This window comes from Montipora capricornis, chromosome 12 (assembly GCF_036669925.1).
Source record: "Montipora capricornis isolate CH-2021 chromosome 12, ASM3666992v2, whole genome shotgun sequence".
In the NCBI taxonomy this organism is placed as follows: Eukaryota; Metazoa; Cnidaria; class Anthozoa; order Scleractinia; family Acroporidae; genus Montipora; species Montipora capricornis.
In genome coordinates this window covers 7,537,892-7,552,891 of record NC_090894.1, presented here as the reverse complement: position 1 = coordinate 7,552,891, position 15,000 = coordinate 7,537,892, and the positions used below count along the sequence as shown (strand labels likewise).

At 40.3% G+C, this 15,000-nt stretch overlaps 1 protein-coding gene and 1 pseudogene across 1 annotated transcript in view; both read right to left on the bottom strand.

Annotated features, from left to right (window-relative positions):
* Positions 1–9,687: 9,687 nt before the first annotated feature.
* LOC138025397 (uncharacterized) lies at positions 9,688–10,866 on the bottom strand (annotated as a pseudogene).
* A 3,509-nt stretch (positions 10,867–14,375) lies between these two features.
* Positions 14,376–15,000, bottom strand: part of LOC138025395 (uncharacterized) — a 744-nt gene continuing 119 nt past the window's right edge. The window contains exon 1 of the mRNA XM_068872612.1: positions 14,376–15,000. This exon is cut by the window's right edge and continues 119 nt beyond it. Within this exon, the coding sequence (XP_068728713.1) occupies positions 14,376–15,000 (625 nt within the window).

Below are 15,000 nucleotides of genomic sequence, written 5' to 3'. Positions count from 1 at the left end.
GATCAATTTTATAGGTGACAGTTTTGCGTTTAGTTATCTTGAAAACATGCTAAAGGGCCAGCTTTGTAAAACAAGTGCATAGCAGTTTCACAAATCAGATGGTCCGGAAAGTTTTGGGGCATAGCCCTCGAGATACGAGTCCCAGGAGCCAATTGGTTCCTAGTCCTGTTCCGGGAGAATGGCATCTTTGGAGGGCAATGTTTATCTCTCTGTGGGTGGATATTCTTTAAAGAGAGTTCAGCAAACTAAACGTTTAGGAGTGCATATAGATGAAAATCTTACCTGGTCAGAACACGTCAACCATATTTCAAAAAAGGTTGTGTGTAATACCAGTGTTCTCAGGACAACAGCACCCATTCTTACTCTCGATAATCGAATTTACCGTCTACAGATCGATCATAGAACCTTACTTTAATTCTTGTTCACTCGTCTGGGACAGTATTTCCCAAACCATTTCCAATAAGCTTCAGAGGTTACAAAATCGAGCTACCCGCGTTGTGACTGGTCTCCCATATATGGTGCTGTCAGCTCAAATTCTTGAACGTTGGGTTGGTTGCCATTGACCGAAATGCGTAAGCAACAAAAAGCCATTATGATGTACAAAATTATTCATGGCACTGCTCCCATGATTGATATGTTTACTGAGCAGCTGGAACCTAAAATGTATAATCTACGAAATTTGAAATATAATGTCGAGATCCCAGCTGCCAGAACATCATTGTTTAAAACCAACTTCGTGTTTATAGGGGCGACCATATGGAATGCGCTACCAGACCACTTAAAACAATTGCCCTCTGTAAATGCTTTCAAAAAGCAAATAAAATCTTTCACGTTTGCATCGGCAACAACTGATTCAATTAAGCTATTTTTTATATAAATTATTTTAACGTCATTGGTATTTTAAACTTCTATATCTTTGTATATTATACACGGCTTTTAGGTAGAACAGATTTTCTACGTAAAATACATATGCAAATTTGATGAAATTACCGTGTTTAAATAAAGTTTTCCTATTCCTATCCTATTCCTATTCCTATCTATCTACTAGTGTCTATCTTCTATCTATCTCAAATCAAAGTTGCTTATAACTATGGAACAGATCTAGATTGGAGAATTTCGTGGTTTAGTACAATAAAACATAATATAGCTTGCTCCAACAAGAAGAAAATAAGCCACAAAGTTAAAAAAGGGCATACAAGTTAATAATTTCGTAGAAATATTCAAAATAATCTTTAAAGAGAACCTCCACTTCCACAAAAAAGTAACTTTAAATCACAATCAAATCTGTCTAAACTTATTTAAAAGAAAGCCTCTGTATCCAAAATAAATAAGTTTTAGAATCGCTTGCTTTTGTTTTCAAATTTCTCAGGCGCCACCATCTTGAATAATTTTGACGTGTTACGTTGCCCTCTTGTTATTAGACAAAAGCTCATTGTGTTAGAACAACAGGGCAACCGTAACACGTCACAATTATTCAAGATGGCGGCGCCAGCGAAATTTGAAAGCCAAAGTAAGCGATTTTAAAATTCAGTTGTCCTGATATAAACACCTTTTTAAAACAAATTTCGAACACATTTGTTTCGAAACAATGTTTCCTTCGGTTTAAAGTTCTTCTGTTGCAAGAGTGGAGGTTCCCTTTAACAACCGAATTGTGTCTCCATTCAGAGAGAGTTCTTTTTTATTTATGTCGTGTTCGCGGACATCTCTTGGTTATTCCACCACGTAACAGTATCTTCACGTTCAGTGTAATATGGTGAGCACGATGATTTTCCAAGACATCCATCACACGGTTGGGAAGGCTGTAATTATCACATCGTCTTCAACATGAAAAATTAGGGTTACACTGTAGCATGGAGCTTGGGTGAAGCCGTGAACTCCAACTTGCATTTCAAATGTTTTCTTTTTTACTCCCCTCTCCCGTTTGGTTCTATGTCCCGATATAGAATCAGGCCAATGCATCGTCTCCTCGACCAGTTCACGGACGTACTCTGTATCTGGAGAAAGAAAATAACTTCTTCCACATTGCTGTGGTTGCATGTGTCATTTTGCAATATGCTGCATTACGTGATCGAGGGTTCTGTTGTTTCCTTCTGCATTCATCGTACCGCCCTTTTCAATCTTTAGCTGACGTAGGGCTTTGTTATTCTCTCTTGTCTACCGAAAAGCTTTGTTCTTAACACACCAAATCTGCAAGACTAGAAAAAACAAAACCTTTATGTACTCTTAGATATTAGAAGAAAAGAAATTTAAAGGTATAAATTAACGAAGTGTCTAAATGCCCGGCAGTCAAAACCTTTTTTATGGGTTAGGCCTAAAGAGCACTCCCGTTAGCCTAAATAGCGCTTTGGTTAGCTCTGCGGTTAGCATTCAATAATAGTAATGGTAACATGATATCACAGTCCCTCAAGATCAAATTACAGAAATCAACAAACTTCTTTTATGAGAGGAAAAAACATTAAAATCAAGGAAAACACACCATAACACCAATCCGGTGTGGCCAACACATCACGCATGCGCACAACCATTTCACCCGGTTAATTGGCAGCTATGGACAGTTGTTTCGTGCGCATGCGTGATGTGTTGGCCACACCGAGTTGGTGTTATGGTGTGTTCATCTTGCTTTCAGAGTTTTTTTTTTTCATTTTTATGATCATTTTATTTGGAATTACAGGATCTGCACTTATAAATGATATCAGAGACGGTGGTTCGAAAATGTTATATATCCAGTCTCTGATTTTTGCACAAAGAGTAATGTTATTAAAAATACGCGGACGAGGAAATTCGAAAAAGGTGACCCTTGATCATTTCATCTCTGGGATAGGAGGGAAATTCATCATTCGTCCTGAATAAAAAAGCACGGTTCACCTTAATTAGACTTGATAATGAAGACGTCGATTTGCCATCGGTCACCTCGAAATTTCTTTACAATGTTTTTAAAAATGCGAAGCAAACTCCCTCCTCTGCTCGGAAGAAGTTGCAGGATCATTTTTCCCGATCCCTAAGTTGATTGGTAAGAAATATGCATGAAGCCACGCAGTAAGTCAACATGGACTTCGCGGAGAAATGCAGCTTGCTGTAAACAATGCAGAGAAAAATGATCTGGCCAACGGTTACCGCATTTTTAGCCGCCGTGAAGCAGTTGGAATCGGATTGTTCAAACGTTGTAATCCAATCGGGCGCTTATTCAGTCATTTTTATATTCTTGCGTTAGATAGTTGAGACTAACTTTTGGAAAGTAGGATGAGCAACCGGCGATACGGTTACGTAAGGTCGCATTTTTGAAGTATTAGCATGACCCAGAATTCTTACTTTACGATCGAATGCGGCCTACTAGTTTACGGTGTTAACTATTTTTAAATGAATTACCGCTAGATTTTTTGCCGAAAAAAAAAGAAAACATGGTGGCATTTCATACCACGCCCAATCCAAGATTTTGCCTTTTAGCACAAGCAATCCCTCGTGAGCAGCAATCAGAGGCGTTGTGGTCATCGGGCCCAACCCGATTGACCGCGATTTGGAGGTACTTGTATTCTAAATTCGATAATAATAATAATAAAATAATAACAATAATGCCTGACCTGCTAAACGCCCTTACTCGCAGTCGGCGACTGAATTGCTAAGGGCGCGGCTCGACGAGGTCGGACCGAAGGAGCCGTGCAGCCGGCTAGGCGCTCGGCCCCTGAACACGACCCATGTATGACCTCGGAGCACTGCACCACAGCCAGATGGAATAGGCTGGGAGTCTATCTTACTGAGGGAGGAAAACCGGAGCCCCTGAAGAAAAAGCCTCGGAGTCAGGTTGAGATTGATTGAAACTCAGCCCACATACGATCTCGGGGCCGACAGTTGAGCCAGGGTCGCAGAGGTGGAAGGCACGGTTGATAACCACTAAGCCATCCTGACTCCCACCCACCGAAAGCTGATGGGCCAAGGCCCAAAGCTGATGGGCCAAGGCCAAATTAAAAAGATCGACAGATGGACTTCTGCTATAAAGATATAGATAAGAACAAGGACTGGCAATCCACACATTCTTCGCTTGTGTGAACCATTCAAAGACATAATTTTTTTCCATGATGACACGATGCGGGGGATTTTCGAGCGCTCCTGACGGAACCGAGATTATGAAGCCGTGTTCAAGATCTCGAACAAAGTGTTTTTTCTTAAGAAACCCACCTAGGCCAGCGAATAATATTTTTATCTTTCCCGCGGCTTGAACACGATTGCTTCAGCATACACTGCTCATTCTGTCTTTCGATCTCATTTCAAAGTAAACATAAAATACAGAAAGTAAATCGTTTTATCGATGGTCATATACTTCCTAAAAAGTGGAATTATTTTTCAAAGTACTCATAGCACAAAAGTATTTAAAACAAATGCAAAAAAACAGTCATCGTTATACGCGACAACAACCTTCTCATTTACTCCCGTCCGAGAATCCTGCATCAAGTAAATTTTTGCTTGAATGAAACTTAATAAAGCCACAGGTGCTGATGGTACCCCCGCCCCCCCCCTCCCCCTCATCTTTTAGAACTCGCCGAACCAGCAATTCTCAGGTCTCTAACGCAATTGATCAGTCGATGTATAATCAGCAACTCCTGGCCTTCAGATTGGAAAACCTCCATTATTTCTTCGATCCACAAAAAAGACAGTAAGACTCTGAAATCTAATTATCGTCCCGTATCTGTATTGCCAGCTACTTCCAAAATAGCAGAGAGAGTTATTTTTGACCAGCTGTACGAGTTCTATCTAAACTTTCTCAGCGACAACTTATCTGGATTTCTGAAAGGACATTCATGTGCAACAGCTCTTCTTGGGACATGCGAAGATATCAAAAGAAATTTGGACTGTAAAGAACACACGGCAGCAATCACCATCGATCTCTCGAAAGCGTTTAACTCTATTAACCATAATCTATTACTTGCAAAGCTGGCCGCTTACGGTGTAACTAAGGACGCCCTTCATCTTCTCTGATCCTACTTAACGGAACGGAAGCAACATTTCAAGGTAAATTGACATTTGGTCAGGCTGGAAATTTGTAAAGCACCGAGTACCTCAGGGCTCCATCTTGGGCCCCCTCCTCTTCAATCTACTTTTGGATGACGTCAATTTTTCTGATCAAATTGCATGTTCCTTGAGATTATATGCAGGCGACACGTTTGGCTACTCTTCAAGTGTTTTTCCCTCTATCCTACAAGTGAATTTACAAGATAACCTTAGTCTCCTAACTACCTGGTTTCGCAAAAATTTTCTAGCTGTTAATAATACTAAATCTCAATTAACTGTATTGAACGGAGCCTCTCTACCAGCACCTTTCACTATAGACAACAATCACCTAGACTACGTCAGTCAAATCAAGCTTCTCGGAGTCACTATAGACAGTTCCCTCTCTTTTCAAAGTCATGTCAAGGACATCTGTCATAAAGTGAAGACAAAAGTCTCAATCCTTCGTCGAATCAGGAAGTTTATGCCCATAGAAATCATAATTAAACTTTACAAAGCTTTCATCCTCCCCACTTGGAATATGCATCGCATCTCCGCTCTTTATGGGATTGAGTAAAGGCTTGTGTGCTAAACTAGAAACAACAAATGCATTCGCTCTGAGGACTCTGCTGAATATTCCGAAATCAACTTCCTACGAAGAACTGCGTAAGATCGCCGGCTTAAAGAACCTGGAACACCGAAGCATCGAGCAACCCCCTCATTCTTGTCCACAAGAGTATTCTGATGACCAAGCACTGAATTGCATTCGCGAAATGTTTATCCCGCGAAGCAGTGAATACAGTCTTTGCGGCCATTTTAAGCTACTCCTCCCAAGACCAAATTCATCCTATATGCTTCACTCCTTTACTTATCAAACGGCCAAACACTGGAACAATCTTCCAGACAACATTAGAACATCAGAGAATATAAATTTTTTCAGGAGAAATTTGAAAAAGATATCTCTATCATACTCGCTTGAATGCCACTGTATTCTGTGCAAACGAATCAATTTATAGTATTATCGTTCCATTTTTTCAACTTAAACACTTCATTCATGTTACTTACTTTAAAATAATCCTTCATTGCACATTTGCATTTAAACGAGCCTTCGCTCATATGCGAAATGTGGATAAATAACGTTACTTACTTAATTACTTACTTACTTACTCAAACTGCCGGAGAGGACTATCGAGGCTAATGACAAGGAAGATGATTGAACATCATGAAAGACCATATGACATTTTTATCCTCTTGGTAAAATAAGGAAGTTAGTTTTGGTCAGTTTTGGTTTCTTATAATTAGGCAGAATTACTGGTTGGTGTAAATCTCCTAACAACTACAGCTATTCAAGTAGAGTATAAACTCTGTGCATTGGCTGATGGTAGTATTCACAATATTATTGTGACCAAAAAAGTCTTGTCTGCCATTGAAGAAACACTTATCTGTCAGCTAGTAAGCTGAAAGTGATTTGTTGGGAATGTTTTATACACTATTTTATGAAATATGTTTGCTTGTCATATAAAGAGACTAAATGCACCAAAGACAAGTACACTTGCACAATTTTAAAGTGTTACAAATTTATGGGAAACACTTTTTATTCATAAAGAATTGGGTGTCATAAAGAGGGTATGTTACCATACAGTATAGCAAACTGTGAATATATGGTCATATATGAAAATCATAGGCACGTATTTCCCCCAAGTCATACTGTTCAATAATCACCTTGCTTTAAGTTCAATTCCCAGTTAAGAAAAGATGAAATCATGTTTCTTCTAAAATAATATGGCCATGGCCAATATATCATTCCCTTGCTGTTTAATAGTCAGCTGAACTCTAAAAGAAGTTCCGTAAAAACCCGCAGATAAGCCGCACCTTTTTTCGAAAAATCGTCGTTAGAAATCGGGGTTGCGGCTTATCTGAGGTAACATTCGAAAAAGGTGTCGTGAACAAAATAATAAAGACCCTGTTACACTGGGCAATGTTACATGCAGCTTTCGCTTTGTGTAAATTCTTAAAACATCACGCTGCTTCCGATGTCCAGTTTTCCATTTTCGAGTCCGATTTAATGCCTGATTACTAAACTCCCTTCACGTTCTTGTTGTAACGCAAAAATCTATCGAAAAACTGTGTTGAATGAAGAAATTTCGGTCAGCAAATACCAGAAAAAGATCAATCATATGTCAAAGTTGGTAGAAACAATTTTCATTATATTCAAATGCTAAAATTTGGGGGTAAGAGTTTAAAGTATTTTCCGTTTCAATGTTAATAGTGAGTTTACGTTCGATGAACAGTGTATAATGAAGAAGACTTCTCAAGCCTCGACTTTGGATTTCTTTTGATTTCTTTCAAATAACTTTTTTTCCAAACTTTGAGCTGCTAAATTCAAGGTGCGGCTTATCTGCGGGTTTTTACGGTATATGATCTGCCGTAAGATCAACCTTACATTGTTTGGAGTACTTGTTAAAGGACTGAAAACAAAAGGGCAATTTATCAAATTATCGTATTCAAAGGTAGACTGTTCACAGTCCCCAATTTTCCCGTTTGATCGTTGGGATCGAGCACAAACTGCCGCCATCTTTGTTTTTAAATAGCGAGCGCGTACTGTGGAGAGCAACATAACTACCGAGTAGGTGGGGGAGTGGAGGCGTTTCGGCGGGAAGAAGGCGGCAGTTTGTCCTTGATCCCAACGATCAAACGGGGAAATACGGGAATTCAAAGGTAAACAAAGACATCGCAGTATCAGTATTCCGTTTCAAGCTATCCGGCTGATTGTCATCCAGAACAACTACAGCCACAGGTGCCCCACGTTCAGTGTGAGCATGGCCGACAAAAATATAAGGATTTGTATGGGAATCCCAATAAAAAGCTTAGAAAATAATTTTATGAAAAAAATCTCAATTGAAAAGCCTAAACTTATTGCCATTGTGGATAGCTTCCTTCCTGTGTGGTTATCTTCCAGATACGACGCGATTTGAACCATTTTTCAATTTCTGGGTTGTTAACGGTTATAATAAAATCCCAAGGCTGGAGACTAAATTTTCAGGAGCCTCCAATTTGAGTCAAATATTCCTGGATAAAATGCTCCCACGCTCCGTGGTCACAATTCCACATCAGAATCAATTGACAAAGATTGAACTTTCATCTCAACCCATCATCAACGCAATAGCCGTCCTGCGAGCAACGTCAGGCTGTGAATATTGCAACAAAAAAGCTTTCGAAGGCGGTGCTTTATCACGTGGTCACGGCTTCGACCATTGATAAAAAACTTAGCCGTACCGGGGTGGCAGGCCGTAGTTTGTCAACCGCAAATTTCTTTATTCCCCTGGTTCCCGACACGACTGCATTCTGACTACACTAACACGAGACTTCAATGTGAAAATAGTTTATTAAGGGCACGTCAGTCAGTCTGCTGAACAAAATGACCTCCATTTACCTGAATTGGTTACAAACTGGACATCAGATAACACCGCCCGTAGAAATAGACAAAATATACTGCATTAATGTAGGAATAAACTAAGCAACAGTACCGTGCCGGATACGAAAAACCACTAAAAACCACCCTTTAGAAGTGGCCAAAAATATGTGGAAACGTATTCCTCATCCAATGCAACGGCACCAGACCCCGAGGAAAGGGTATTCTACTATACACAAGGAAAAATAAGCAGACAGCGCAGTTCAAAAGTTAAGCATAAAGTTAAAGTATCAGCGACTGACAAACGTAGAATGATGAAAAACTCCCGCCAAACTCCGAAATAGTCCTAACCTATCCCATAGCCACCTACGATCCTCTGCGCCGTGCCTTCAGAATATTCAATTTCTGACTAACTCGTTCCCATGTCACTCGAACGTCAGAAATTACACTTTGTCTCAGTCGCGTCGTCCAATCACAGTCACGCCGCCTTCGTGGACAGGGTCTAAAAGCACTCATGAGTGACGACGAGTGAGATTGAATCAAAACATCTCCTTGTTGTTACTATGATGTCACATTCACATCATTTCATCAAATACCGTATCTATTAGAAGGGAGGGTGTAGTTTCTAAAGAAACTGTGATGCTGCGTCGGTGGGGAAATAGTATACAAAAATTTGGTTTTTTCAACGGAGTTGATAATGTAAATTTGCCACCGTACAGAGATTCTAAAAGCTGACGTTCCGAGCGTTAGCCCTTCGTCAGAGCAAATCGAGGAATTGTGGGTTACGTGTAGTTTTTATAGTAGAGTTGGAGCTATCCTATTGGTGGTAACATGGCAACGTGAAAAATAGGAATATATTAGTTAAATGAAAAGCGTTCGTAAATACCGTGAGAAGAAGGGAGACTACTGACTGAAGATTTTCCGCGGCATACGTCAGATAATTGAAAAAAAAAGGCAAAAATTTTAAATAAAAGAAAAAAACTATAACTACAGCAAAACGTATGTTTTATTATGTCACCATGTTATTTAACTTTTTTAAAACACGCTAAGGAACCCGAGTACGAAGAGGAGACGCAAAGTCAATTAAAATTATCGGACTTTTTTTTTGGTTTTCCGAAGATATTTCAAATCATTTAAACGGTACTTTAAGCTAAAGAGCCCCTTTTTAAATTTAGGATCTTAACACTTGTGGCCAATGAATGCCAGTTTTCTCTACTTTTGGTGAAAAAAGTGAAGCTCTCTTGTTAGGTCATCAAGCTGACAGTTCAAGGAGTACCACATTTTAGCCACAAGCTGTAACTTCACTGACTATATCACTTGCTTGCAAGTGTGTTGAAATTCAGTTTACAGTCCACACATTCTTCGCTGCCATACAACATCTCCCTCATCACTAAACCCCGTGTGAACTCCTGGCGCATTTCTTTAGCTTCACTGGTGTAATCATTTGTGAACCAAAGCTGGCTGCAATTGCAGAAGAGACTCGGGAGGAAGATCATCTCTCCAAGACCCGGGAATAAGCTCCCGTGCATTCGGATCTTCTCTGTCGATCAGTGTCGGAGGACAGTAGATGTTGCGACTTGCTCTATCGTTTCGTAGCTGCCAGTTAAGAAGCGTAAGTATAGCCATAGTAACTGCTGCACCTTTTAGTTCGGATTGCAGCAAAAAGGGAGCCCGAAAACAACGCCATCTGTTTCCCAGAAGACCGAGAATGTTCTCAGATATTTTTCGCCCTCTCGAAATGCGGTAGTTGGCTCTACTTTCCTCGAAAGTCAGATTTCTTCTTGGGTAGGGCTTAAACATGTGTTTGGACAAAGGGAAGGCCTCATCCCCTGTAAGAACAAAGACAATTGGCTTTGTAGCCCCTGGCAGTGGGCGAAGGGGAGGTATATTCAAAGGGTTGTCACAGCTCTCTAGGGCTTTCTTTAGAGAGCAACGCCGGATGCCGTGCATGGCCGTCTAGTTTTCGTCCGTTTGTGCCTACATCCACAAATAGACACTCATACTCTGGTCCAGCCATAACCAATGCTATTATGCTCTGGTTTCTTTATAGTCATGAAAATAACTGCACAATTTCCTTCCTTTTATCACTTGTATTTGGTGTTTTCAAATACTCTTTTCCGAAGACAGGATAAATAGCGACGCAAACCTCCATCACAATACAAGATATTGTACTCGTACCGATTCGAAACTGAAAGGATAATGACTGGAATGTTTCACCGGTTGCAAGGTACCTGATTGCAAGGGCTCAGTACTCTCTCGCTTGGTTGTATAGATTCTCTCATACATGTTTCCTGTTTCTTTATGAATGGTGCAACTGCTTCTACGAAAGCGACGAATTTAGCGTGCGGCATCCTCATGTATTGAACAAAACCAGGCGTGTCTTCAACTGCCAACTCTTTAAAAATCGTATGATAAGCTCCCCGTTCGGTACGTCGCAGTAGCCATTGCCGGCACCAGACTTGTCGTTCCAGCATCATAGGAGCTTCATCCACTGTGATTTGCGGCTAAAGACAGGAATTGCACCGACCTAGTTCCAGTCATTCACTTGTACAGATATTACAAATTTGAGCCCGCGAGAATGAGAGCCCCAACACCAAACCGATGTTTTTACCCAGACCGCTGGTCGGTGTAATTCCTGTATTTAGCTGCAAGTCCGTGAACGGCCGCCATCTTTTTTCCACATGCACTACCGCAAAGCAAGCTGGATCTTGTGTCTGATTGGCTCAATTATCAGTTTTTGCTGCAGAGACATGTTGCATATCCTTGCATATCCTTGCACACGATGAATTTAAACAAGTTGAACTCTGTGCGACATGTTGCGGGGACAGATTACATTTCGCACGAGTGAAAAAATTATACTGGCTTCAGTAAGTCCAGCCATAAAATATTCGAAGCACAATATCCTAGGAGAACAAATTTTATTTGTATGTTTGCATGTTAATTCCTTGAAAGCTTGAGTCAACGCACTCATGCGGTTGACAAACTACGGGAAAAAAAATTATTTGCATAATTAATGTTAATTTCTTGAAGGCTTGATAAATAAAGTTACGATCGCAAACAGCCTATTACGTACAAAGTCCTATTAACTAATAAAAGCGGCATGAATTCGCAAAATTTTGTTCACTACGGCTTTCATTCTTCCATCTTTCAACGCTTTCCGGATTCTCCAATGTGTTTTTGAAGTTTGTCAACACGAAGGAGGCGTTTTTGTGATTGGACGAACGACTGCGACAATGGAATCATGTCGGGACAACCAAGGGAATAGAGAAATTTGAGGTTGACAAACTACGGTCTGTCATCCCGATACGGCTCAGTTTGTTATCAACGGTCGAAGCCGTGGCCACTTTGGTGATGAAGCACCGCCTTCGAAAGCCTTTTTGTTGCAATATTCACCGCCTGACGTTGCTCGCAGGACTGCTATTGCGTTGATGATGGGTTGAGATGAAAGTTCAATCTTTGTCAATTGATTCTGATGTGGAATTGTGACCGTGGGAACATTTTATCTAGGAATATTTGACTCAAATTGGTGGCTCCTGGGAATTTAGTCTCCAGCCTTGAGATTTTATTATAACCGTTGACAACCCAGAAATTGAAAAATGCCTCAAATTGCGTCGGATCTGGAAAATAATCACATAGGAAGGAAGCTATCCATAATGGCAATAAGACCAGACTTTTTAACTGAGATTTTTTTCATACGAGATGCTTCCGTGAAGCATACACTGGGTTGCCTGTGGTACGTGTTACAGAAAATCAGAAGGCACTGAATTGTGTGGTATTGAACTACAGCATTCCGGTCTCTGAAGAATAACAAATAAAAGAGAAGCGAGAAACATTGGCTTCTGGGCTGACATGTTGATAATTTTCGAGTTCCCTCACAACTTCTTTTCACCGTAAGTTTAAGATGCTCAGAGGGCACCTCTGAGCATCTGACAGCTTTGTAATACCAAAGTTCACTGAAGTTAACCGCTGTTCAGCGGGGTTAGTGTTTGGATGGGAGACCAAAACAATATACCCCTCACGAAACAGAAACATCGGACCGAAAATACTATGAACGCTAACAAATGCGAACTCAGCAAGGTACATATTTTGTTAGCTTGCTTTATGCAAAACAAGAACATCATTCTAAACGCTTATTCTACGCAAAAAGTAGGTTCTGGAGGTAATTTTGAGGGTGGAAATCAAGGTTACGCGGCAGACGGCAAATACAAACTCACGATTTAATTCAGTTAACACACCAGAAGACGCTAACCTCATTTTGACAAGAAAATGCTTTACCATTGCCATAAAAAGCTATCCAGTTAAGCTCGCATATCATAAAACATGATGAATTCATAAAGGCCACCTTTTCCGGCGAAAAAGTTTTTGAAACAAACAACATATTTGCTATTAGAGGCAAAAACCCCTTCTATTTCATTACGTACGTGAAGAGAAGAAACTCAATCGTGTCAAATATGCGCAATATTGCAACAAACTAAATTTCAGGATCAAACCGTTTCCATGAAGAACCCTTTCCTTGAATAATGAAGCACAAAATACACGACAAGCTTTCTTTCAAATAATTCTTGGCTGTTACATTTCCAATTATTTTTTTTACCTGAAGACTGTGCAGAGTTGATCACAGATCCACGTAAGGTGTTCGATTCGTTCAATCGTTCTCTGTCTTTGTTGAACCCATACGTTATCAGACAATTTTCCATTTGGTTTCAGTGTTCTACATAACCGTTACACTTGGTTAAATATTATTTTAGAAATACAGCTCACTTTGATTTCGGCTCGACGGGCGATAGATTGTTGTCGAAGTCCATTACTCGTCGCTTTTGAGATTCCAGGTGTTGGTTTTTCACCGCCTGCCTGGTTTATCCAACTGACTTTCCATTATTGAGCTTCATAAGGGTATATTTTATTCGAAGATCCACTAAAACGCCATTCGCGTTACATGACTTTCGACGCCATTGCAGGCTAAGTTAATGATTCTCCTGTGTCCACCAGAGAAATCTACGCATTTCCACTACCCTCTCGATCCTAAGAAAATACGCGCAGAGGGCTCTATGCACAAAGACACCACTTACCAGGGGAGTGACAAGCAAGACTTTTACTGACACGGAAAAAAAAAATAAAAAAAAATAATCTACCCATTTTCCGACTGGGATTGCCATACGGCAACCCAGTAATAACTATCTTCTTCAGCTTTTTATCGGGATCACAAACAAATCCTTCTATTTTTGTCAGCCATGCTCACACTGATCTTGGGGCGCTTTGTTCTACAACCGTATAACGGTGCATGCTGGGTAATCAGGATAATGTGCATGATGATGAATTCACAGACTTCAGAGTGAAAGTGACCTTTCAAAGTTTTCCTGTGCTGGTTTGCGAACGAAAATTTACCGTTTGTCATAAAGTTTTCTCGATCTAATCAAGGTGAGTGTTTGATTCTATGCTTATTTACCAGTATGAGTTGAATAGGAGCTATTCGAGTCCGTGAAATGGTGAAATTTTATCATAAGGACATGCCGAAATGCGCGCGGGCAGTCAAGCAATTGACGCTTCATTGTTCGAGTCAAAACATTTCTTTTCGAGTCAATTTTATCACTTTTCGAGTTATCTTTTTTTCTCTCGGATAGAAGATATGGCTTTCAAAGATTTTCTGGAGTGGACCGTTGGTCAACTTCAGTTTTATTTCAGGATGAGAAGAAGAGGAAAGTCGAAACAACAAAGATCGGGCGGTCAAGCAATTGAAAGTCGAAAGATCTTGTTGCACGAGCTATTGTCGCTTTCATACGGTAGCCCACAACTGTCACGGCAATAACAAATATTTCACGGCAAAACTAAAACTGTCACGGCAATATCAAATTCCGCACGGCAAAACCAAAATGCTCACGGCAAAACCAAAATGCTCACGGCGAAACCATAAAGCTCACGGCAAAACAAAAAACTCACGGCGAAATCAAAAACCTCACGGCAAAACGGAAAGCTCACGGCAAAATCAAAAACTCACGGCGAAACCGTGAAAACGTTTGCCTTTGTATACAACAGTGTGTAGAAATGTGGCTTCCGTGTTCGAGATCTCAGCCGTAAATTTTATTGTAGGGTGGTGTGAGTTTGCTTGTGTGATGAACTTGTCTATATCCTGTTTGCTGACATCCCACAACGAAAAAATGTCGTCAATGTACCGTTTCCAAATCAGTGGCTTTATGACGCTTTTGCTGAGAATTTCTGTCTCGATGTCGGCCATAAAGATATTTGCGAAAGCAACGGCCATTTTCGTACCCATAGCGGTACCGTGAATTTGAAGATAGTCCTTTCCGTTGAATTGGAAAGAGTTCTCTTTAAGTGTAAGTCTTAGCATTTCTTTGATATAGTTAGTGGGAATTGGAGGGTTATTTTTGTGAAAATTTCCGTACGCATTGCATGCTGTAGTGATTCCCTCTTCTTGCGGTATATTTGTATATAGACTTGTGACATCCATCGTTACAAGGAAAGTTCGTTTTCCCATCTTCGTCTTTTCAATGAAGTTGATAAAATCTGTGGAGTCTTTAAGATAAGACGTTTGTGATGTGGAAACAGGCAGAAGTAATGTGTCAACAAATGCTGATATTCTTTCTGTAGGC